General features: G+C 40.8%; 1 protein-coding gene across 3 annotated transcripts; it reads right to left on the bottom strand.

Moving 5' to 3' along the window:
- Nucleotides 1-428: 428 nt before the first annotated feature.
- IQCG (IQ motif containing G) lies at nt 429-25817 on the bottom strand. Of its 3 annotated transcripts, none has more exons than XM_056565572.1 (10): nt 25697-25817; nt 23614-23756; nt 21312-21559; nt 16932-17060; nt 8172-8253; nt 6748-6909; nt 4760-4834; nt 2563-2694; nt 1890-1991; nt 429-717 (listed from the first exon to the last, which is right to left on the bottom strand). In XM_056565572.1, exons 2-10 carry the CDS (start codon nt 23728-23730, stop codon nt 592-594), a joined length of 1173 nt encoding a protein of 390 aa, XP_056421547.1. In that variant the 5' UTR covers nt 23731-23756; nt 25697-25817; the 3' UTR covers nt 429-591. The 3 variants fall into 3 exon arrangements, with proteins under 3 accessions (XP_056421547.1, XP_056421548.1, XP_056421549.1); XM_056565573.1 differs by having other exon boundaries at nt 25638-25769; XM_056565574.1 differs by lacking the exon at nt 25697-25817 and having other exon boundaries at nt 23610-23751.
- Nucleotides 25818-25822: the final 5 nt, after the last annotated feature.

Below are 25822 nucleotides of genomic sequence, written 5' to 3'. Positions count from 1 at the left end.
GAATTCTAAAAACACTTGGTGTGTGGACAGTGATCTTAAAATATTTCCTTTTAATATACTCTGTAATTAGATCTGCACTTTTAAAGCACACGTTGGCCCATCTGATAGGACCCTTAGGTGGATAGGTTCCAGTAAATTTACCTGAAAGTAACGGACAGTGCTATCTTTTCTAAGGAGTCACGTGATATTGATAAAATAAAAATTACACTAAATGCATTAGGGGACAATAACAAAAAAAAAAAAACAACCACGAACACTTTAATCTCTTAAACTGCTATGATCTATTGAAAGCTGCACTGTGAGTGGTTATTTTGGCTATTGGGACTACATGTTTTTGTTTTCGGTTTTGAAACAAAACAAAAAACAATATATGAAATTTTATTACACTATAGAAAAATAGACAACATCTAGGCTTTTTTTTTTTATTTTATTTTTTTATACAAAACTCTTGATTTTAATTTAGAATAAATTGAGGCCAAGTGAGTGAATGAAAGTGAAAGTTTGCCCTACTCAACAGCATGCATTGTTTTATTTGAGCATTAGAATAAATGTGTTGATGTTTATTCATCCCCCAAGTCTTCTGGATTAGGGTCACTTCTTTTTACCTCCTTTTTTTGCTTTACCCTTTTTGCCTGTATCTTTTCCTTTCTTGCTTTTTGTTTTAGCGTAAGGTCCCAGGTTTTTCCGCACCATTGTGCCTCTCCACCAGGCTTGTATCTGAAAAGACAATTGTGCAAAATGATTATATATATATATATATATATATATATACACACACATAAACACACAAGAAAAGTGTATGCGCACTCGCAGTCAGGCTGGAGTCGATCTGCTTCTAATGCCGGGTCTGGATATGGGATCACATAAGACGCATCCGAAGTGCGCTCAGAAGACAGCGAGGCGTTGCCGACAAATTTGCGCACAAACGGCGCTTCGTCTGGCCGAACGAAGAGCCGTTTGTGCGCGAAATGTCGGCAACGCCTCGCTGTCTTCTGAGCGCACTTAGGATGCGTCTAATGTGATCCCGTATCCAGACCCAGCATTAGAAGCAGATCGACTCCAGCCTGACGGTGAGTGCGCATACACTTTTTGTGTTATTACGTTTGATGCTTTAGTTCAGTGTGTGCGCACCGCAGGTTGTTGGATTGCATACCTGGAAGCCTCATATATACTGCGACAGTGCCACACTGCACAAAGTGTCAAGCAGCCCACCCACATTACCGTATGTATAGGAGTGCTCTCCTACTCTTTCTCCATAGTGTCTATATATATATATATATATATATATATTTATATATATATATATATATATATATTAAATAAAATTTTGTTGCATGTAAGCAAAAAACAAATCACTTTAGAAGATCATTTTGTATGACTTTAAAGACAATGATAAATCTTCCCTTTGTTTCTGTGAGGCCTGTACAGTGTTTCCACCTCCCACTATTTCTGTATGATGCATATTTATGCTCGGCTTTTGTTCTTGTATACATGTTTCTGCACATGTAATGTTATATTTATGACTCTGAATTTTATATTGTACTTCTGTGCGCACTGTTAATAAAATAAGGTAAAAAAAAACAAAATGCTGATACAATGAAATGCAGGGAGATCAGATCCTTCCTCTCGCTGCTTTCCCTAACTGACCTGTTATGCATATATGAATATAAAAAATTACAATGGATGGCAATTTGAATACACTATATAGTGACTTAGAAAAAAAGCCATAATTTTTTATCACCTACCAATATCAGAGATTTATAGTGCACTTTACATACTAATTCTTGTTACTGTCCTTTTTAAAGTGTTGCTTTCTTAAAAAAAAAAAAATTCAAAAGTTTTGTCAGGGTCCAGGGGCTAAGAGGTCTACCGATCGCTAGAAATAGTACCTTAATTGTACTTTCTAGTTCCATCTTTTCCTGTTTCTTCTTCTGCTGGGCTTTCTCTTTCTCTAGGCGATCTTCAGTTATCACAGTCTCATATTCTTCATACTACAGTAAAAGATGAATAACAAAGATGTAAGGATTCATGAGCTCAATAAGAATGCACCTGATTTGATGCAGCATTACATCACACCACATAAAATAGCAATAGTGTCATTTATGATCTATCATCCGTTTTGTGAGAATATAACGGCAATCTAACTGCAACGTTTTATCATGAGACAACCCCTTTAAGTAGTTTGATGTTCCTATTTTGGTTAACTGTCCTGAAATATATCTTAAAAAGGGTTGGCCAACCTCACTGTTTTCCAACCAGCTCCTGCAATTTGCATATCTCCCATTGACTATTATAGTGGGAGATGCAAATGTAAGCTACGCTGTTCATGTAACTCAGTTATTTAAACTGTGTTGCTTGTGGAACTATGCTGTTGGGACAACCCCCATTAAAGTGAATAGGAGTTAGGCAAATTGCTTAAACTTCCCACTTTGGCTGTTTCCGACGACCTTCTGCAGCTGCAGACAAGCAAGAGCTGGCTGGAAAACTGAAACAGCGAGGTGGGACAACCCCTTTAACTGTACACCATCTCTTATCACATGGAAGACTAAGTGTTATTCTTACTTGCTTAGTTAGATCACTGAGCAGTAAAAGGTCATTAGTTCTAGATGTTTTTAGAGCGTTCAGTTCAGCCTGCTTCTCTTCTGTGTCTTTGTCATACTTCTCCATCCAGTACTCCAACTTCTCTTCTAACTCCTGATGATTACAAACAATGTTAATGCTGCATTTTTTTTTTTTAATAAACTGCATTTAAATATAGCTTCATCCATTATCATTGTGTTGAATTTACTAAGAGGTGCAGGCCTCTCAGCGGATCTGTGGAAGCCCAGGAGCTCGGTACAGAAATCTAAGCCGCCTCTGAGCTAGCTTCAATTTCTGCAAAATTTGCTGTTGCAGATCCGGCCTAAAGCCACACGCATGGCCATGCCCTCTCTATGCAAAGCCACACACCCTTCCTGCCGCCTTGATGTGAGCAGCGTGTTTTTTTTTTAAGTGGCACAAAAATTGTATTAAAAAAAAATGTATATGCATCACGCGCACACATATAGAACTGTACTGTAAAAGTACCGTATATACTCGAGTATAAGCCGACCCGAGTATAAGCCGAGACCCCTAATTTCAACCCAAAATCCCAGGAAAAGTTATTGACTCGAGTATAAGCCTAGGGTGGGAAATACCTCATCCCCCCCTGTCATCATCCAGACCCGTCATTAACATCCTCATCATCATCCCCTTGTCATCATCCCACACATCCCCCCTTCATCATCCCCTTATCATCCCACACATCCCCCCCTTCATCATCCCCTTGTCATCATCCCACACATCCCCCCTTCATCATCCCCTTATCATCCCACACATCCCCCCTTCATCATCCCCTTATCATCCCACACATCCCCCCTTCATCATCCCCTTGTAATCATCCCACACCCCCCCTTCATCATCCCCTTGTCATCATCCCCCACCCCTTCATCATCCCCACACCCCCCTTCATCATCCTCTTCTCATCATTCGCCCTCAGTGGTCTTCAACCTGCGGACCTCCAGAGGTTTCAAAACTACAACTCCCAGCAAGCCCGGGCAGCCATCGGCTGTCCGGACTTGCTGGGAGTTGTAGTTTTGAAACCTCCGGAGGTCCGCAGGTTGAAGACCACTGCGGCCTTCAACATCATCCAGCCCCCTCTCACCCCCTTTAGTTCTGAGTACTCACCTCCGCTCGGCGCTGGTCCGGTCCTGCAGGGCTGTCCGGTGAGGAGGTGGTCCAGTGGGATAGTGGTTCCGGGCTGCTATCTTCACCGGGGGCGCCTCTTCTCCGCGCTTCCGGCCCGGAATAGAGCCGTTGCCTTGACAACGACGCATCTGCGTCGTTGTCAAGGCAACGTGACTATTCTGAGGCCGGGCCCGAAGCGCTTAGAAGAGGCCTCCCCGGTGAAGATAGCAGCCCGGAACCACTATCCCACCGGACCACCTCCTCACCGGACAGCCCTGCAGGACCGGACCAGCGCCGAGCGGAGGTGAGTACTCAGAACTAAAGGGGGTGAGAGGGGGCTGGATGATGTTGAAGGCCGCAGTGGTCTTCAACCTGCGGACCTCCGGAGGTTTCAAAACTACAACTCCCAGCAAGCCCGGACAGCCGATGGCTACCCTGGCTTGCTGGGAGTTGTAGTTTTGAAACCTCTGGAAGTCCGCAGGTTGAAGACCACTGCGGGTGGGGGAGTTCACTCGAGTATAAGCCGAGGGGGGTGTTTTCAGCACGAAAAATCGTGCTGAAAAACTCGGCTTATACTCGAGTATATACGGTAGTAGTCATAGCAATCAATCTATTTAATTGGTGGGGTCTGACTCCTGGCACCGTCACAGTCACCTCAATAACACTGGATCATTGAAGTGCCTATGCCTGATACCACAGATCACTGCAGCTTAGTCCTATTTTATAAAGGTGACTTCAGCTGTTCAGTGGGGGTTCAAGAAGCCATACCGCCATCAATAAATAATGGCCTATGCTAAAGAAAAGCTATACATCCAATAAATATACACAATAAAACTACCCAAGATAAAATGTAAGCTATAATTTGTAGGCCCACAGATTTAAAGATTTTTGTAAACACTAAATATGATTTCAAATATTTATATATTGTAAATAAGCCTCTCTAGAATGAGGTAAAGCACTCGTAACCATGTTACATCCTATTTCTTTAATAAAGAAAACAAATATATATATATATTTAAATAGGTCATGGTAATTTGAAATATGCTTTGCTTACCTGTTGATGATGTCGTAGAAAGTTTTCAATCTCAACATGGACTCTTATCTCCTCATCCATCTTTTCTTTAATTTTCTGTTAAAAGAAGACCAGATTTGGATGTGCCAAGGTCTAATACTTTGGATAATGTGTTGCTTGGAGCTTCCGTGTTTGTGACCTGACGCCACGCCCCCTCCATTCAGGTCTATGGGAGGGGGCGTGATGGCTAGTCATCCGGTGCCCGGATGAGTGGGGTGCCGCAGCGGAGATCATGGAGGTCACGATTAGACATCTTATCCCCTATCCTTTGGCCTTATTGTTTTTTGTGCTTTAATTTTTTCCTCTTCCCCCCCCCCCCCCCCCCCAAAAAAAAATCATAACAATTAAAATTTTGCACCTACAGACCCATATAAGGGCTTTTTGGCACCACCAATCATACTTTGTAATGACATCACTTATTTTATAACATAATATGCGGCAAAACAAAACAAAAGATTATTTGTGGGGTGAAAAAAATGCCATTTTGTAACTTTGGTGGCTTCCGTTGCTACGCAGTGCACTTTTTTGGTAAAAATTACATTTTATCTTTATTCTGTAGGTCTATACGGTTAGGATACCCAATCCTTTATTTACTACTTAAAAAAATAAGTACATGCACGTACATTTATGTTTAAAATTGTCATCTTCTGACCCCTATAACTTTTTTATTTTTCTGCATATGGAGCTATATGAGGGCTCATTGTTTGTGCCATGGTCTGTAGTCTTTATCTCTACCATTTTTGTTTTTGTTAATTTTTTTATGGTATATGAAGTGACCAAAAATGCACAATTTTGGACTTTGGTATTGTTTTACATGTACACCATAGACCGTGCGATTTAACTAACCTTATATTTTGATAGTTCGTACGTTTACGCACGTGGCGATACCACATATGTTTATTTATTTTTAATTACATTATTTTATTTTTAAAAATGGGAACTGGGGGGGTGATTCAAACTTATATTAGGGGAAGGGCTTATTCACATTTATTAACATATCTTTCGATTGCATACACTGTTCAATGCTATGCCATAGCATAGCATTGATCAGTGTTATAGGTGCTCTGCTGCTCCAGCCTGCCATGGCTGGCTGGGAGCTTCAGAGCATCAGTCAGACAGCAAGGAGGCAGGAAAGGGCCCTCCCGCCATCTTCTCAGCTGATTGGGACATCGCGATTTCACCTCGGTGGTCCCGATCAGCTCTGCTGAGCTTCTGGGATCATTTTCTTTGCACTTCAAAGTTGATTGCTAAAGGGTTAATCTCGGGCATCGGTAGCCAACGCAGCTCACTAATTTAAAGTCGCCACTGCGTCAGCAGCACGGGCCAGGGCCACTTTAGGACAGTAACCAGTGTTGGCTGCTGAATAATAGCACGGCTGCACCGCTACATTAATTTAGACCCCTCCCAAAATACCCGGCTGTGCCTGTGAAATAATGGCCAAATGGCAACCCTAAGCCCAAGTGGAAATAGAAAGTTTGAATGTGGTCCTCAGGTCTAAACCTCATGTTTTGTGGGACCACAATTTCCGCTGCAACATTTATTCATGGATTCTGCCTTTATTTAGGTGAAAATACCTTTAATTTTATGTTATTCCCTCAAGTTCCCCATTAGTTCTGAGCAAAGTTACAGTAATTCGATTAGTCACAAACTTCTCGGCCCGGCAGTTGCTGACCTTATCCTGCATAAATTAGTTCAGCTTTCAGGTGCGTAGGTGGGCGGGAAAAGGTGGATACAGTCCTAGGAGAGAGTTTACAGCCCACCGGAGCACCTGAAAGCTGAACTAATTTATGCAGACTAAAGTCAGCAACTGCTGAGCTGCGAGGTTCGTGCAGAATCAAAGTACTGTAACTTCGCTCATCTCTATTCCCCATCTCATATTCTGTTTTTATACGTTAATACACAAATTTTGCTTTAATACAACTTTGTTACTTGAAGTGCCTTCTGGGAAGTTTTTGTCCTGCAGTACTCACCTGGAGCTCCATCTGCAGGTTAGACTCTCCTATGCTGCACTTTTTCTGTGTCTGGGACACTTGAAGTTCGGTGTCCTTCTTCACATATTTGCCTTCCATGCCGGTTTTAGCTTTCATCTCCTGCAGTTGATCCTTTAGATGTGCTATCAGTTCTGTGCGACTCTGAGAGGATATAAAATGGTAATATCTGCAAAGTGCATTTCCTTTTTAAGGCACCTGTTTAGCAGGACCCTGGTTTCTACTCAACTAAACTTACAGCACCATAGATGTTCAAGACAGCCTTATAGAGTGTATACACAGAACTTATTTTATTACACACATGTGCTTTTTCTTTTGTTAAATGGGCACTATCAAACTTTATTTTTCATATATTATTCCTTACATTATTTGAAACATATTCCTAATATATTTAATCAGTAAATTCGCTTTTTGCGTTTTTTTTGTCTTTGAAAATCTGGCCACTAGGGGTCTCCCTCCTAGTGCCGGCTGCAGTGCGGCTGATGTCACCTCTAAATTCGGACTGATCCAGGCAGGGCATCAGTCCGAATTCAGTCAGTTACCTACTGTCCAGCGCTCGGTCCCGCCTGTCTGATTGAGGTGGCATCGGCCGCACTGCAGCTGGTACTAGGAGGGAGACCCCCTAGTGGCGGGCTTTTCAAGTGCATAAAACAAACAAAAACACAACTATAGAGTGAATTGGCTGATTAAATATATTAGGAATATGATTTCAAAAATGTAAGGAATAATATATAAAAAGTTGATAACCGTGCCCATTTAATGTTTTAAACGTGGCAAGTACAAAAACAACAACCAACCAACCATGCCCAGCAACCTGTTTATCCCCAAGACAAAGGCATACATAGGCATATAGAACACCATGAAACTCAAGTATCAGGAAACATGTCACAGTATCGTGTACACACACAGACAGGCAGAAAAAAAGGTATTGTTGTTTATAGGGTAAGAATTGAAAGATAAATCGATCTCACAGTATTTCATGTGTAGGTGAGCTAGATGAAGTTCACATTCCAAACTAGCTGTTAGGGCAATGAGACACGTGGAACATTTCATACAGTATATCTGTTGTTGCTTTCATAATGCATAAAAATGCTTTTATTCTCTGGTGCCAAAGAGGTGTTCCCAATCCCCTGTGCTGAAGGCAGGAACAGTACATCCCCCCCCCCCCCCAACATGTGTCTCCTTGCCCTAACAATGTCTTCAGTTAGTCAATTGCAGCTGATAGATTCCCTTTAGTCTCTTCTGTCATTGAGTTTACTGCAAGTTTTCTAGCACATCCCTGTTAGATTGTGTGTTGTGTTGACATTTGCATTCACATTTGCCTATTTTGATGGTTTACTAGTCATTTTAGTTAAGTATTTGATTAATAAAACATGAAATAACACATTTTATATAAAATGCATTACCTGCAACTCCACTTTTTTTTCTTGTTTTACATCTTGTAACTGCTTCTGCAGCAATTTGATCTTCTTTCTTCCCTCTTGTTCTCTGTGAAACAATTGCAATGTTATACACACTAACATTAACAGGAACATTCCCTTACATTCTAACCAGCAACACAAACAGGACAGGGGCAGTATTCATTAAATTAAACTTTAAGGGGGAGGTTTATCATTGCCTTCCTGACATTTTATTGAGTTGGCACAACATTTTTGCACAGTTAGTTTTTTAAAACAGACAATCTTGGCAAAAGTGAATGTGAAATGCAGTGCTTCATTGCTGACTATGCAGTGGAAGAGATTTATTAACTGCGTCTTTTTAAAAAGGCACATAAATATTGCTCAAACGTTCAAAGAAACCTGCAAATTTATACCACCTCTGCCTGCCTTTAGAAAAAAGATCCTACAGCAAGTTCTGAGGTGATTTTTCTTGCGCTGGTTTGATAAATTTGGCGCAAAGAAAAAAAAAGAGCTATGAAGTGGCTGCACACAGATACCTATTGTTAAATCTCCCCCTGAAACCTAAATGTCTTGTTAACCCTCATTAACTCACTATAGGATGACCCCCCCCCCCCCCCCCAAGTAAGCTCTGATGCTTTTTCTCTGTGTGAGACTCCTTTGCAGAACAGATGGCTATGAATTTAATATTAACCCCTTAAGGACGCAGCCCATTTGGGTCTTAAGGACGCAGAAAGTTTTATTTTTAAGTTTTCATATTTTCCTCCTCGCCTTCAAAAAATCATAACTCTTATATTTTCATCCACAGACTAGTATGTGGGCTTGTTTTTTGCGCGACAAATTGTCCGTTGTAATGCCATCACTCACTTTACCATAAAATGTATGGCGCAACCCAAAAAATACTATTTGTGTGGGGAAATTTAAAAGAAAACCGCAATTTTGCTAATTTTGGAAGGTTTCGTTTTCACGCCGTACAATTTATGGTAAAAGTGACATGTTTTCTTTATTCTGTGGGTCAATACGATTAAAATGATACCCATTATAACATACTTTTCTATTACTGTTGCGCTTAAAAAAAAATCGCTAGCTTTTTAACCAAATTAGTACGTTTAAGATCCCCCTATTTTGAAGACCTATAACTTTTTCATTTTTCCGTATAAGCGGCGGTATGAGGGCTCATTTTTGCTTATATAAAACTTTTAATACATTTTTTATTAATTTTTTTTGGAATAAAATGCTATAAAAAAGCAGCTATTTTGGACTTTTTTTTTCTTTTTACGTTCACGCTGTTCACCGTACGGTATCATTTAACATTTTATTTTAATAGTTCAGATATTTACGCACACAGCGATGCCAAATATGTATATAAATAATTTTTTTAACACTTTTTGGGGGTGAAATAGGGAAAATGAGGCAATTTACGTTTTTATTGGGGGAGGGGTTTTTCAAATTTTTTTTTCCTTTTATTTTTTTTACTTTTTTTTTTTACACTTTAATAGTCCCCATAGGGGACTATTTAAAGCAATCATTTGATTGCTAATCCTGTTCAGTGCTATGTTATAAGACATAGCACTGATCAGGGTTATCGGTCATCTTCTGCTCTGGTCTGCGGGAAGGCAGATCAGAGCAGAAGACTCCCGGAAGACAGCGGAGGCAGGTGAGGGGACCTCCGGCTGCCGTGCCGGATGATAGGATCGCTGCGGCAGCGCTGAGGGCGAGCCGATCATCCAATTAAGTGACTGCGATGCTGCAGATGCCGTGATCGGTATTGATCACGGCATCTGAGGGGTTAATGGCGGATATCCGCAGGATCGCGGATGTCCGCCATTACCGGCGGGTCCCTGGCTGCGATCAACAGCTGGGACCTGCCGAGCATGATCCGGGCATCGCTCCGATGCCCGCGGTTATGCTTAGGACGTAAATGTACGTCCTGGTGCGTTAAGTACCGCATCACCAGGACGTACATTTACGTCCTTCGTCGTTAAGGGGTTAAAGCTGCTAGCCACGCCCTAATACTGAACCCACCAGGAAAAGGCCTACAGCGGATTCCTTTTAGCGGAGGAATGGTTTTTAATCACAGACAAGGCTTGGTCCTCATCTTCTGAGCAGGAGGATACCCTTATACTTATAGAGGATGTTGATTCTGGGGAAGCTTCAGATAAAAACTCTAAAGGGGCCTAAAGGATGAGTCGTATAAAAAGATAATGTCAACAGTTCTTGCTAGTGCAGTCGTCAGACTCCCCCCAAAGTAAATGTGTAGAAGAACAGTAGTTCTGGCGGACAAGGGATTGAAACTTCAAGATCTGACGGACAGATGAGTAAAGTGCACTTTGAGAAGAAACTATTTTGCTGCCTCAGTGGCTGTGGCCTCATTTGAAGTTGCTAACTTCGTCCGCAAACTGTTTCAACAAATCCATGCCTCAGTCCATCTTCTTGGGTAGGAACTTCCTGTGTGATGTGGCCCCACATCACCTAAACTAGTCTCAAAATTCTTTGCTCTGTCTGCAGCTAGTAGGAGACCCCTCTGGCTCAAGCCTTGGGTGGCAGAAAACACCTCCAAATATAACGTGTGGGCTTCCCTATGAGCCAGGGAAATTATATTGTATATCATTGAGGGCCTTTCTGAAAAGAAAGGCAAAATATTTCTCAGCAGTCTTTCATGGGGAGAGGTAAACTGTATAGAGGCTCTTGATCTCAATCCTAGTCTAAGCTCCGTAGAGGTCAGGGATTCCAGAGGAGAGGAATTGCTGGACATACTCTTGGTAATAAAGCCAAGAAGTCTAATCTTTGTTGCCATGGTCGCTCTTCCATAGAAACATAGAATGTGTCGGCAGATAACAACCATTTGGCCCATCTAGTCTGCCCAATAATCAGAATACTATGAATAGTCCCTGGCCCTATCTTATATGAAGGATAGCCTTATGCGTATCCCATGCATGCTTAAACTTCTTCACTGTATTTGCAGCCACCACTTCTGCAGGAAGGCTATTCCATGCACCCACTACTCTCTCAGTAAAGTAATACTTCCTGATATTACTGCATAAACCTTTGCCCCTTTAATTTAAAACTATGTCCTCTTGTGGTAGTTTTTCTTCTTTTAAATATTCTCTCCTCCTTTACAGTGTTGATTCCCTTTATGTATATAAAAGTCTCTATCATATCCCCTCTGTCTCTTCTTTCTTCCAAGCTATATATGTTAAGGTCCTTTTAACCTTTCCTGGTAAGTTTTATCCTGCAATCCATGTACTGGTTTAGTAGCTCTTCGCTGAACTCTCTCTAGAGTATCTATATCCTTCTGGAGATACGGCCTCCAGTACTGCGCACAATACTCCAAGTGAGGTTTTACCAGTGTTCTGTACAGCGGCATGAGCGCTTCTCTCTTTCTACTGCTTATACCTCTCCCTATACATCCAAGCATTCTGCTAGCGTTTCCTGCTGCTCTATTACATTGTCTTCCTACATTTAAGTCTTCTGAAATAATTACTCCTAAATCCCTTTCCTCAGATACTGAGGTCAGGACTGTGTCAAATAATCTATATTCTGCTCTTAGGTTTTTGCACCCCAGGTGCATTATTTTGCACTTATCCACATTAAATTTCAGTTGACAGAGTTCTGACCATTCTTCTAGTTTGCCTAAATCCTTTTCCATTTGGCGGATCCCTCCAGGAACATCAACCCTGCTCCATATCTTTGTGTCATCAGCAAAAAGACATTCCGAAAAGTCTTAGCAGAGTCCTCAGCTTTCTTAATTGAGAGGAAATTCAGACCAATGAATTCTGCATGTTGGTAAAGCAGGGTAAATTCTGAAAGAGTCCACAGGATATGGGATAAGTTTTAGATCGCGGGGGGGGGGGGGGGGGTGGGAGCACTGGGCCCCTCCGCGATCTTCTGTACATAGCCACGGCTCTCCCTGGGAGCGGCGTGTCATGACCCCCATCCGAAGTGGGGGTTGCCACGCCCCCTCCATATAGCTCTATGGGAGAGCTGTTCAGCTATCTTCGGCTCTCCCATAGAGATATATGGAGGGGGAATGGCGGCCCTTGCTTCGGCAGGGTTTGTAACACACCACTCTAGGGCAGAGCCGGGGCTCCGTACAGGAGATTCCGAGGGGCCCCAGCGCTCGTTTTAATAAAAATCATTCCATTCTGGAAGAAAAGGTCCTAGTTCACCAAGCTGATGTAGATGAGTCAAGGGCAAATATGGAAGCTTCCCCCCCAATGCAGAACCTGGTATATCTGGGCTCAGGTTTTTGTCTAGATTTGAGGAGTCTCAGTCTGACAGCCTCGGTCCTTTGCAAAAGTTAAAGGGCTCATTGAGGGGTTCCTGAACACGCTGTCATATTCTAGAGGGGATTCCACAAACAGGACTTTCTGCAATGGTGCACTAGAAACTATTTGTATTACTCAGATCCCTCTCTTTCTACCATTTTAGTTTCTTCGGGATGGCCTAGATAAGGGTCTAAGCCCTTCTTCCTTAAAAATTCATACGTCGGAATTCCTTGGAAAGAAGTCTCAAGACTGCCTGATCAGGAGCCGAAAGGTTGAAACCTTGAATTCTGCAACCAGTTCCCCAGTAGGATCTATCAGTCATGCTCAGGGGGTTATGCTCTCCCCTCTTTGAGGCTCTATAGAGCGTGGACTTCAAGTACTTGTCTTGGAAGGCATCCTTCTTATTAGCCTTAACACCAGCTAGGAGAGTTAGGCTAGGTTTCCCCACAGTTTTTTTTTCCTGGTGTTATTTTGGAAAACTACGACTGCAGTTTTTGAGCCAAAGCTAAAAGTGGATTCATACTGTCCACTTATGCTACTGTTAGGACTAAAGGAAAACAAATTATTGTTAGCAATTAACAATTATATATTAACCCCTTCATGACCCAGCCCATTTTCACCTTCATGACCTGGGCATTTTTTGAAAATCTGACCACTGTCACTTTAAACATTAATAACTTTGGAATGCTTTTACTTATCATTCTGATTCCGAGATTGTTTTTTCGTGACATATTCTACTTTATTTTATCGGTAAAATTTCACTGATATTTGTATCCTTTCTTGGTAAAAAATCTAAAAATTTCATGAAAATTTTGAAAATTTAGCATTTTTCTAACTTTGAAAGTCTCTGCTTGAAAGGAAAATGGATATTCCAAATAAATTACATATTGATTCACATATACAATATGTCTACTTTGTGTTTGCATTAAAAAATTGACAAGTTTTTACTTTTGGAAGACATCAGAGGGCTTCAAAGTTCCGCAGCAATTTTCCAATTTTTCTCAAGATTTTCAAAATCGTAATTTTTCAGGGCCCAGTTCAGGTTGGAAGTGGATTTTAAGGATCTTCATATTAGAAATACCCCATAAATGACCCCATTATAAAAACTGCACCCCCCAAAGTATTCAAAATGACATTCAGTAAGTGTTTTAACCCTTTAGGTGTTTCACAGGAATAGCAGCAAAGTGAAGGCGAAAATTCTAAATCTTCATTTTTTACACTCGTATTTTCTTGTAGACCCAATTTTTTAATTTTTACAAGGGGTAAAAGGAGAGAAATCACCCTAAAATTTGTAACCCAATTTCTCTCGAGTAAGGAAATACCTCATATGCGTATGTAAAATGTTCGGTGGGCGCAGTAGAGGGCTCAGAAGGGAAGGAGCGACAATGGGATTTTGGAGAGTGAGTTTTTCTGAAAGGGTTTTTGGGGGGCATGTCCCATTTAGGAAGCCCCTATGGTGCCAGAACAGTGGACCCCCCCACATGTGACCCCATTTTGGAAACTATACCCCTCATGGAATGTAATAAGGGGTGCAGTGAGTATTTACACCCCACTGGCGTTTGACAGATATTTGAAACGGTGGACTGTGCAAATCAAAAATTTTATTTTTCATTTTCACAGACCACTGTTCCAAAAATCTGTCATACACCAGTGGGGTGTAAATGCTCACTGCACCCCTTATTACATTCCGTGAGGGGTGTAGTTTCCAAAATGGGGTCACATATGGATATTTATTGTCTTGCGTTTGTCAGAACTGCTGTAACAATCAGCCACCCCTGTGCAAATCGCCTCAAATGTACATGGTGCACTCTCCCTTCTGGGCCTTGTTGTGCGCCCTCAGAGCACTTTGCACCCACATATGGGGTATCTCCGTACTCAGGAGAAATTGCGTTACAAATTTAGAGGGTCTTTTTTCCCTTTTACCTCTTGTGAAAATGAAAAGTATAGGGCAACACCAGCATGTCAGTGTAAAAAATTTATTTTTTTACACTAACATGCTGGTGTAGACCCCAACTTCACCTTTTCATAAGGGGTTAAAGAAGAAAAAGCCCCCCAAAATTTGTAAGGCAATTTCTCCCGAGTACGGCGATACCCCATATGTGTCCCAAAACTGTTGCCCTGAAATACGACAGGGCTCCAAAGTGAGAGAGCGCCATGCGCATTTGAGGCCTGAATTAGGGATTTGCATAGGGGTGGACATAGGGGTATTCTACGCCAGTGATTCCCAAACAGGGTGCCTCCAGCTGTTGCAAAACTCCCAGCATGCCTGGACAGTCAATGGCTGTCCGGCAATACTGGGAGTTATTATTTTGCAACAGCTGGAGGCTCCGTTTTGGAAACAGTAGCGTACCAGACGTTTTTCATTTTTTGGGGGGAGGGGGGCTGTGTAGGGGTATGTGTATATGTAGTGTTTTTTACTTTTTATTTTAGGTTAGTGTCAGTGTAGTGTAGTGTTTTTAGGGTACAGTCACATGGGCAGAGGTTCACAGCCAGTTTGCCGCTGGAAGTTTGAGCTGCAGCGCAAAATTTGCGCCATCTCAAACTTGCAGCACTCACTGTAAACCTCCGCCCATGTGAGTGTACCCTGTACATTCACATTGGGGGGAGGGGGCAAACATCCAGCTGTTGCAAACTCCGAGCATGCCCTTTGGCTGTCCGTGCATGCTGGGAGTTGTAGTTTTGCAACAGCTGGAGGAACACTGGTTTGGAAACACTAAGTTAAGTAATAAACTTTCAAGTGTTTTGCAACCAAACTTAGTGTTTCCAAACCAGTGTGCCTCCAGCTGTTGCAAAACTACAACTCCCAGCATGCATGGTCTGTCAGTGCATGCTGGGAGTTATAGTTTTGCAACAATTGCAACAGCTGGAGGCACTGAGGTAGGAAACGGACAATGTTTCCCAACTAGTGTGCCTCCAGATGTTGCAAAACTACAACTCCCAGCATGCCCAGACTGCCAAGGCATGCTGGAAGTTGTAGTTCGGCAATATCTGAAGGATCAGATGTTGCCGAACTACAACTTCCAGCATGCTTGGGCAGTCTGGGCATGCTGGGAGTTGTAGTTTTGCAACATCTGGAGGTCCACAGTTTGGAGACCACTGTATAATGGTCTCCAATCTGTGCTCTTCCAGATGTTAGAGAACTACAACTCCCAGCATGCCTGGACAGACTGAGCATGCTGAGATTTGTAGTTTTGCAACATCTGGAAGAGCACAGATTGGAGACCATTATACAGTGGTCTCCAAACTGTGGACCTCCAGATGTTGCAAAACTACAACTCCCAGCATGCCCAGAAAGCCAAAGGCTGTCTGGGCATGCTGGGAGTTGCAGTTTTGAAACTCTCAGAGGCAGCAGTGAGATCGCTTTACGGCGATCTCACTGCTGCCAATGAAGATGCCGCACTGCTGCCGGAAACTCACCTCCGGGACGCAGCGCAGCCGGGACCGCCTGGAGGACGTCGGGACCGCACGGAGGACGCCGGGACCGCTCGGGACACCGCTCGGACGGGTAAGTGATGTCGAGGGACAGGTCAGGGACACTTAGCAGAGCGGTGTGTGTCCCGATCCCCGTGATCGGAACTCACACACCGCGCTGCTATCAGCTAGTCAGATTTGACCAGCTGATAGCAGCGATCGCTTGGGGGGGTGGGGGACGAAACCCCCCGTGGTCGCACGGTAAGATGGCTGGCTATCAGTGATAGCCACCATCTTTCCGGGCGCTGCGGGATGCCGCGAGTAGCGGCAGTAATGTCCATGACGTACCTGTATGTCATGGGTCGGGAAGGGGTTAATATTGGGAAATAATCAGGTCAATGACATTGCTTTCTGGGTTCATATTCCATTAGGATGCCTATTGTCATTGCTGTTCAGCATTACATCCTTATTCGGTGCCTACTCAGGTTTACCTATGTGCTATTCCTATTCAATGTACTGTGACGATCCGTCTTGGGGATTAGCTCCGGGATCGTCCTGGATACTGCCACGGAACACGTTTCCACTCAATAAACCCACAGACAATGGTAATTCATGCAAGCCTGGCACCTTGCCAGCTTTATTTAGACAGGTTGCAGGTAAAACAAAACATAACTCAGGAACAAACCAAAGTCCTAGACCGTCTGGTCACTGACTACACATATCAGCATGCCCTGACCACTATCTGGTGAGCTACCCTCAGCCAGCATAAAACATGTGCCCCTGCAACCTGTTACTCACAGTTCACACCACTTCTTCACTTCTTGGACCGCTCACAGTTCGCTGTGTGTTTCCTCAACAGGGTCCGTGTGTCTCCCCCTACAGCGTCATGCTGTTAACCAGGGAGAGCCCCAACTATTCTGTTTCTTTTCCTTTTAAACACACACTTTCCCTTCCTGATACCTCATTAATCAGGCCACAGATGGAGCATTCTGCAGAGATAGCAAGGGAAATGCACCCTTTCCTTGCCACACTGCCACAGTACTTATTTATCATGAAAGGCTACACAACACATGTTTATACCAACTATCACCTTTCTATTGTATTGTAGAAGTGAGCTTTTTTCTCTTTCTCCGTTGCTATGGCATGCTGAAGGCTCTGAAATGATCCAGATGTTTCCAATTCTGTTAACATGTCTGCAATGACCTCTGCTGCAAATTGTCTATAAGACAAAAAAAAAAAGTTACAGCACAACATACAGTGCATTTTGTTCAGACCCTTTCACTTTTTTCACATTTTTGTTGCAGCTTAATTCATAAATCAATAAAATTTAAGTTTTCTCCCATCGCTTTGCACTCAATATCTCATAGTGACCATGTGAAAACAAGAATTATAGAAATTCGTGGGCATTTACTAAAGCACCTGGTTAAAGCACTTTTGGCAGAATTCCAACCTCCAGTCTTCTTGGCTATGATGCCACAAGGTTTAGTGATTTTCTGTCAATCTTCTCAGCAGATCTTGTCAATCTCTCAGGTTGGATGGGGAACGTCGGTGGACAGTCATTTTCAGGTCTCTCCAAAGATTTATTAATTGGGTTCAAGTCAGGCTCAAATCAGTAAAGCTCTGGGTGGTCCACTGGAGAACATTCACAGAGTGCCACTAAGCCACTGTGTTGTCTTGGTTGTGTGCTTAGGGTCATTGTCTTGTTGGAAGGTGAACCTTTGGAAGTGTGAGGTCAAGAGCACTCTGGATAAGGTTTTCATTAGGAATATTACTTTACTTTTCTCTATTCAGCTTTCTCTCAACCCTGATCAATCTCCCTGTCTAGCCAAGGGCATATATGCCACAATATACTGGTAATCCAGTGCCTAGAGCAGTGTTTCCCAACCAGGGTGCCTCCAGGTGTTGCAAAACTACAACTCCCAGCCAAAGGCTGTCCAGGGAAGCTGGGAGTTGTAGTTTTGCAACATCTGCAGGCACCCTGGTTGGGAAACATTTCAGGGGGCTGCACCAATAAGCAAGAAACTTTTTAATCTATTTATTTTATTTTTTCTAAATAAAATATAGAGTGCGCACAAGGACCGCACAACAGACAGAGTGAGGGAGAGGGATCGGCTGATCTCCTCCCACTAGTTTCTATTGAACACAGCCGCGCTGCTGAGAAAGTAAAGCGCAAGTATTGTGACATTGCGTCATCTTTTCTTTCTTTAGGGTATGTTCACACTGGGGAACTGTAGCTGAATCTCCGCTCGCGGAGATTCAGCCTGGCAGCCGGCGGCGGTAGGACCGCGCGGCACTGCGCCATCACCATTGACGGCTATGCAGTGCTCGCGGACTTCCGCTCAAAGAATGAACATGTTCTTTCTTTGCGCGGAGTTGTCTGCCGCTGAAATTCCGCAGTGTGAACAGGTCTCGCGGAAGACCCATTCACACAGATGCGTTCACTCTGCGGAATTTTACTCATGGTATTCCGCGGTGTGAACATACCCTTATGGGGGAAGCGGGAAAGTCTTTTGCAATGCAATATAATTCTGGGATGGGGGTTGAGGGGTAAACTTATAAGGGAACCAGAAGGTGTGGGTAGCTACTCTGGCTTCTCCTGTCTTCTTTTCACTAAGGCCGGGGTCACAATGAGAATCTCCAGCCGCAGAGTCCAAGTGCGGCCAGCGCCAACTGAAATCAGACTGCGCTAGGACTACTCAGACATTGCTGTCACCAGCAGATCCGGCCAGAAGAATGAACAAGCTCATTATTTAGGCAGTGGAACGTCTCCTGCTGAAATGCCGTTATGTGCACTGTGTGCCGACAAAGGGATTCTGCTGCACTGGAATTCTGGTCGGAAATTCCGTAGTGTGAACCCGACCAATTTTTCTAGCAAGCCATGAGGTTTATCCCTTACACTGCCTGTCTGCAGCTAATGTAACAGTAGTTTATATGCAGGGTAAGGGTTAAATTTCCTGACTTTCTGTAATAAACAAAAGTTAGTGATAAAGAGACAGGAGAAGCCAGGGAACAGAAGCTTATTGTAAGTGCAATTTTGTATAACAGACAGTACACCCAACCCCCTTCCCCACTTTGGGTTTGGTTAACATCCATCTAATATGAACACCTTAAACCCTAGTGGACACGTAATGTACATCGCTGTGCCCTGATACTTTGCACACAGGAACATACATGCATGTCATGGAAGTTCCGCAATAATCGCTATGCCAACACAGTGATCAGAACAAGCCAGCTGCTATCAACAGCAGCCGAGATTAGTCCATCAGATATTGTGATCAATACTGATTACTGCATCCAAATTATCTGCAGTGCCTGGGGGAACTCACTGGACCACCTGCCGCACAATAGCCCCTCCCCTAATAAAAAAAATTAAATCACCCTTTTGAATATTTTACTAATAAATAAATAAAATAATCATATTTGGTATTGTAGCGTGAAGATATGCCTGAACTATGAAAATATAAACTTAATCATTCTGTACGAAGCACGGTGTAAATGCCTTAAATACCAATAATGCTCATTTTTGGCCACATCAAATGTCAAATCTGAATAAAAAGTGACCAAAATCTTTTGTATACACGAAAGTGGTACCAATAAAAATGACAGATCACAGCGCTAAAAATGAGCCCTCATACAGCCCTGTATACAAAAAATTAAGGAAAGTTCTAGAAAATAATTTTAAACATACTTTTCATCACAATAAGTTTGACATATTTTAAATAAAAATTGGCTGTGTCCTCAGGAGAAAGCCAATTTCTGATGTAATTTCTAAAATGCCATAAACTGATGTGTTCTGCCATAGAAAAAGCTTACACACCTAACATGAAGCCCCCTTTACTGGATGTGGTGCTTGCCACATTCATAGCTCTCAAGATGTCAGTGTTACATGATTTACCAACATGACTGTATGTGACTGCATTCTCTTCTGTTAAAGGGGTACTCCTGTGGAAACCTTTTTTTTTTTTTTATTAAATCAACTGGTGCCAGAAAGTTAAACAGATTTGTAAATCATTTCTATAAAAAAATCTTAATCCTTCCAGTGCTTTTTAGGGGCTGTATACTAAAGAGAAATCCAAAAAAGAAATGCTATTCCTCTGATGTCATGGCCAGAGTGCTCTCTGCTGACCTCTGCTGTCCATTTTAGGAACTGTCCAGAGCAGGAGAAAATCCCCATAGCAAACCTATGCTGCTCTAGACAGTTCATAAAATGGACAGCAGAGGTCAGCAGAGAGCACTGTGGTCATGACATCAGAGGAATTGCATTTCTTTTTTGGATTTCTCTTTAGTATACAGCCCCTAAAAAGTACTGGAAGGATTATGATTTTTTAATAGAAGTGATTTACAAATCTGTTTAACTTTCTGGCACCAGTTGATTTAAAAAAAAAAAGTTTTCCACGGGAGTACCCCTTTAAGGTGCTGAAAGCAGAAGATGATAGGCAGCAGTATCTCCTGTCAGGCATCATTCACATGACCGGAATGTTCTGCTGATGCCCGCTATCTGTGGAATGTCTGCCAGAAATTTTCCAGGCAGACATTCTGGCCAAATGATGCAGATGCAGAATTCCGCATCTTTCTGCATATATGTGGCATTCATGCGGAAATTTTGCATGTGTTCTCCGTGTATGGAAAGTGGGGCTTTCCCCCCCCCCCCCCCCCCTTATTACTTTGGATACAATTTGTGCAGAAACTGCACTAAATCCGCATAAATTTCATATTTGGGTGGAGGAAAAAAAGCCCCATTGAATTCCGCATGAGAATTCCGCACGAATTTAGGGTAGGACCTTTCTTTATGCGAAATGCGAAAATTCTACTGTGTGAAAGGGACAGCGGAATCCAATTGAAGTGTATTGGCTATAAATTTATGCTGGAATTAAAAGTGCAATTAGATGCGGAAATCCATTTGGAATTTCCATTGTGTGAACATAGCCTTAGGGTCTATTCACACGGGCGGAATTTCCGCTTGCGGAATTCTGCCTTAAATGAAAGCCCAATAGACTTCTATGGGATTCCACACTTCTGAATTTCCGCACCAATTCCATACAAAATCCGCACAAGCCAGAAACCACCCAAGAATAGACCCTTACTGTGCATGTACTGAATGTTTTCAACACCTGAGCACAAGAGGGATTTGTCCATACAGATTTGAGAGAATGATGTGGACTTTTCAATCCTCCTGCTTTATCTGTTCAGATCTGATTTGCAATGGGTGATATCTATGGCAAAGCCATATGCAGATTTTGCCAGCGGTTTAAGGTACATTTTTGTGGCATTCTATGCAAAATGGGGGAAGACTTACATTTTTTTTTCTTCAAGCACAAGGCCATAACATAACATAATATGAAGTGAAAGAGTCAGAAAACTTTTCAAATGCATTGTATCTTCATTAATATCACAAGGTTTAATAAAAGTAGAATTTAGTATTATGAAATGGTAACGGTAAAACACTCAGTGATAGAAATTCGGTGTCTACCTGTCTGCCTGGACTTTCTTTAGGTTGTCAGACGTTAAAGGGCTTTGTCTCACAGCCTTTGTGAATTGCACATTGCTCATCTTCAGTTTTTCGCTTGTTTCATGTACCTGCTCCTTTAGATTCTGCAACTTGCTTAACAATGGAGGTTGTGTTAACTGGATGTCTGCACGTGTTCCAATCAGTTCTTCAAAGTTTCCTTCCATTTGTCTTTGATTCTTTAAGATTTTGCCAATTTCACTTCCGACAATCTAAGATTAGAAATATTGTTATGACCGATGCATAAAATTACTTACCATAGTCGACCATTACTATTGTTCAGCCAGAATCCTAGCAGGAAAAAAATCTTAAATTGTGGTGCAGGCTCATTTTTTCCAATTTTTTTGAAAACTCTGTGTCAATAATTTAAGGGACACTGTGAAATCTGATGTGCCTTTTTTTCCTATACAGGAGCCTTTGGAGAAACACAAACCTAAAGCATGCCATGTTTAAAAAAAAAAAAAATAATAATAATAATAATAATAATTAAATCTCAAAAATGCAACACAAAAATGTCTTGAGAAAAAAAATTTGGGGGAACTTAATGAGACCAGTGTATGAAATGCCGTAATGTCCCGCAGACGTTATATTCAGCCAATTCCTAATGAATCTAAATATAGGTATTAACTAAAGTTTATGCCGATGTAAGCTAAATGTGGAGTTTTAGAGGCCCCGCCTTGTTTCCTGTGAAGCTCTGCCCACTTCTTACAAAGTGGTGGAGGCAGCGTAGACACCTCCAAAAATTGTGACTTTTTAATGCCATAAACTGGAGTAAGTGTTTCAAAATTTCCCCCCCTTATCTAACGTGTTACTGTCATTATAAAAAAAAGTTTTGACAAAGCATTGGGACCTCGAACGGTCAAACTTTTTACATGTCAGCATAAAATGTCAAAAGGGGGGGGGGGGGGGGAATTCGTTTCCTAAACAATTTACTCCAGCTTTTGGCGTAAAAAAGTCGTACATTTTTGTACAATAGTAATTTGCACAAAAATGTGTGACTTTCTGAGCTGTTTACACTGTACCGGGATAGATTGATACTTTTTATTTTTAACTAGCCAGGGATAGTATATTCATCTCTATAGCCATGAACTAACAGTATTTACAAAATGTACAACTTTTGGAGATGTTTACGCTGTACTGACATGTCAAAAGTGCTGAGACCCTCACTGATTGGTAAATACAGCTAAGTGAAGCATGTGGTAGCTCGCTTACTGATCATTATGGAGCCTGTCCCAGTAACGGCTGTATCTAGCGATCAGTGGGGATCTAGACACTGAGAGACCGACCAATCCAAACTTTTGAGGTGTCTTTGCGACAAGTCTAATGTTTTTTATAATGACAGTAACAATATAAACCAACAATCTGACTGCAGGAAGAAACACAAGGAAAAATGTTCCTTGTGACAGCTGCCTTACCCATATTACTGCACTTATGAACAAGAATTATTCTGGTAAAATCAGTCAATAGAGACGGCAGAGGAGCTGTTGTAAAGCATGTGGCCACTTGGATATAAAGTATTCCCCTAATACTGTAAATGGTTTGTCATTTGTTATGTTTCTTGTAGAACAAATACCATATATACTCGAGTGTAAGCCGACCCGAATATAAGCCGAGGCCCCTAATTTCACCCCAAAAACCTGGGAAAACTTATTGACTCGAGTATAAGCCTAGGGTGGGAAATAAATCATCTCCCACTGTTATCATCCAGACGCCCCGTCATTATCACCTCCTGTCATCATCCAGACCCTCCATCATCATCACCCCTAGTCAATATCCCCCCTGTCATCATACAGGCCCCCCTCATTGTCTAATCACCTCTCCAGTTCTCTCGGTCCTTTTGCCTAGTAGCTGGCCCCGGACTAGTGATGCTGCATTGACGCCACTGTGTTGGGACGTCCGTGTGCTGGGACGCCCCTGACGTCATGGACGTCTGATGCGCACGTTCTGGCCCGGAGCAGAGAAGAGGGCCTCCGGGTGAAGATGGACGGCCTGGACCGGCTCAACCTCCACATCGGAATGCGAATGGTCCCTGCAGAGAAGATGGACGGCCCGGACCACCAAAAACCAACCCCGCCAACCGGTATTTTTTTTTTTTTGGTTCATTCGAGTATAAGCCGAGGGGGGGCGTTTCCAGCACTAAAAATCATGCTGAAAAACTCGGCTTATACTCAAATATATACGGTAGGTGCAGCATTTTTCTGTAGTGTTATAATAACAGCTTTACTGTTTGTTACCATTCTTTATTATTCTTCCAGTTCCTACTTACATTATTGCGCCCTTGGTAGGAAACAGGCATGATGTATCCTAGGACAGAAAGCTGGTCCAAGCTGTCTTCCAGCACTGTGCACACCCGCAGGACTTCCATCATTGGCAAAGACTCCATCTCTTAGGTGTGTCTGTGACTGCCAGCTATATATATATATATATATATATATATATAATATACTGATATAATAACAAAAACAACACATATTATATTACACTGATATAATAACAAGAACTACACTAATAGAATATTACACTGATATAATAACAAGAACTACACTAATAGAATATTATACAGATATAATAACAAGAACTACACTCATATAATATTATACTGATATAATAACAAAAACTACACTAATAGAATAATACACTGATATAATAACAAGAACAACACTAATATTATATTACACTGATATAATAACAAGAACTACACTCATATAATATTATACTGATATAATAACAAGAACTACACTAATAGAATAATACACTGATATAACAAGAACAACACTAATATTATATTACACTGATATAATTACAAGAACTACACTAATATAATATTATACTGATATAATAACAAGAACTACACTAATAGAATATTATACTGATATAATAACAAGAACTACACTCATATAATATTATACTGATATAATAACAAGAACTACACTAATAGAATAATACACTGATATAACAAGAACAACACTAATATTATATTACACTGATATAATAACAAGAACTACACTAATAGAATATTACACTGATATAATAACAAGAACTACACTAATAGAATATTATACTGATATAATTACAAGAACTACACTAATATAATATTATACTGATATAATAACAAGAACTACACTAATAGAATATTACACTGATATAATAACAAGAACTACACTAATAGAATATTACACTGATATAATAACAAGAACTACACTAATAGAATATTATACTGATATAATTACAAGAACTACACTAATATAATATTATACTGATATAATAACAAGAACTACACTAATAGAATAATACACTGATATAACAAGAACAACACTAATATTATATTACACTGATATAATAACAAGAACTACACTAATATAATATTATACAGATATAATAACAAGAACTTCACTAATAGAATATTACACTGATATAACAAGAACAACACTAATATTATATTACACTGATATAATAACAAGAACTACACTAATATAATATTATACAGATATAACAAGAACTTCACTAATAGAATATTACACTGATATAATAACAAGAACTACACTAATAGAATATTATACTGATATAATTACAAGAACTACACTAATATAATATTATACTGATATAATAACAAGAACTACACTAATAGAATATTATACTGATATAATAACAAGAACTACACTAATAGAATATTATACTGATATAATAACAAGAACTACACTCATATAATATTATACTGATATAATAACAAGAACTACACTAATAGAATAATACACTGATATAACAAGAACAACACTAATATTATATTACACTGATATAATAACAAGAACTACACTAATATAATATTATACAGATATAATAACAAGAACTTCACTAATAGAATATTACACTGATATAATAACAAGAACTACACTAATAGAATATTATACTGATATAATAACAACACTAATATTATATTATACTGATATAATAACAAGAACTACACTAATAGAATATTATACTGATATAATAACAACACTAATATAATATTATACTGATATAATAACAACACTAATATTATATTATACTGATATAATAACAAGAACTACACTAATAGAATATTATACTGATATAATAACAACACTAATATAATATTATACTGATATAATAACAAGAACTACACTAATATAATATTATACAGATATAATAACAAGAACTACACGCATATAATATTATACTGATATAATAACAAGAACAACACTAATATAATATAACACTAATATAATAACAACAACAATAATAATAATAAAATAATACTAATAATAATAATACTAAGATAATATAACAGCATGACTTGTATTAACAAAACTAATATCATCCTCATCTGTCACCTCCTCCCGGGTCAATATACGGTAAATCTTCCTGTCCTACACACAGCCAGTGTCAAAACAAACGTCGCGTTTGGTTTCCATGGATACGAAGCTCCGCCCCTGGGGCCTCCGATGAGTATGACTCCT

Source organism: Hyla sarda, chromosome 3, assembly GCF_029499605.1.
Source record: "Hyla sarda isolate aHylSar1 chromosome 3, aHylSar1.hap1, whole genome shotgun sequence".
Taxonomy (NCBI): Eukaryota; Metazoa; Chordata; class Amphibia; order Anura; family Hylidae; genus Hyla; species Hyla sarda.
Note: the sequence above shows the minus strand (reverse complement) of the source record. Positions and strands in the feature narration are given on the sequence as shown.